This window comes from Myotis brandtii, unplaced genomic scaffold (genome assembly GCF_000412655.1).
Source record: "Myotis brandtii unplaced genomic scaffold, ASM41265v1 C41762179, whole genome shotgun sequence".
Lineage (NCBI taxonomy): Eukaryota > Metazoa > Chordata > Mammalia > Chiroptera > Vespertilionidae > Myotis > Myotis brandtii.
The window spans coordinates 1-823 of NW_005308825.1; the positions used below are offsets into that span (position 1 = coordinate 1).

The 823-nt window shown below is 58.0% G+C and overlaps 1 protein-coding gene across 1 annotated transcript; it reads left to right on the forward strand.

Annotated features, from left to right (window-relative positions):
• Positions 1 to 258: 258 nt before the first annotated feature.
• On the forward strand, positions 259 to 817 carry LOC102245341 (guanine nucleotide exchange factor MSS4; the record flags this gene model as incomplete). Its single annotated transcript, XM_005852831.1, has 1 exon — positions 259 to 817. A coding segment is annotated over one exon (399 nt), but the record flags the coding sequence as incomplete, so codon positions are not given.
• Between the last annotated feature and the right edge of the window lie 6 nt (positions 818 to 823).

Genomic DNA, 823 nt, shown 5'->3' on the forward strand with positions numbered 1-823 from the left:
AATTCAGATTGTTTGGCTAAGGAAGACTTACCAAGGAGGTTACTTTTGAGCTGAATATTAAGAAGGGTCTGGCCTAGCCAAGACCTGAGGGCAGAGTAGACTTACCCGCCTGAGGAAGGCAGGAAGGCCCGTGTGGCTGGAGCAGGGTAAGCTCCGGGGAGCTTAGGAGCCGGTGGGGCCTCGAAGCCCAAGGTCAGGATAGCACTGAAGCCAAGTTACCACCACAGCTGCTCAGAGTTCCTTTTTCAGTCTCTTTAGAATCAGGGCACGGACGACAGAGGAGCAGCCCGCATCCTCGTCTGTGACCTGATAGGACTGCGTGTCTTGCTGGTGAGGGCCCCGCGTGAAGCCCACGTGAACGGGGTGCGGTGTGACGGTGCTCAGCGCGGCATTCCTGTGTTCTCCCCGCAGCTCTTCCTTCCCTCCATGAGGAAGAAGCCGGCTCTGGCCGAGGGCAGCAGCCCCGAGGGCGACCTCCTCCAGGAGCACTGGCTGGTGGAGGACATGTTCATCTTCGAGAACGTGGGCTTCACCAAGGACGTGGGCAACATCAAGTTTCTGGTCTGCGCAGACTGTGAGATCGGACCCATCGGCTGGCATTGCCTCGATGACAAGAACAGTTTCTATGTGGCCTTGGAACGGGTTTCCCATGAGTAACTGAGGGGAGGGGGCCCAGCTGCACCCCCAAGTATGAGAGCGGCCCCTTTACAAGAACTGGTTTTTAACCTGGTGCAACGGTTCTGCTGCTGCATCTCTGTCCTAATTACGAGTGTGGGTACATCCAGCTGACCGGGCGGGGCCCACCCTGCTTCCTCAGAGCCTG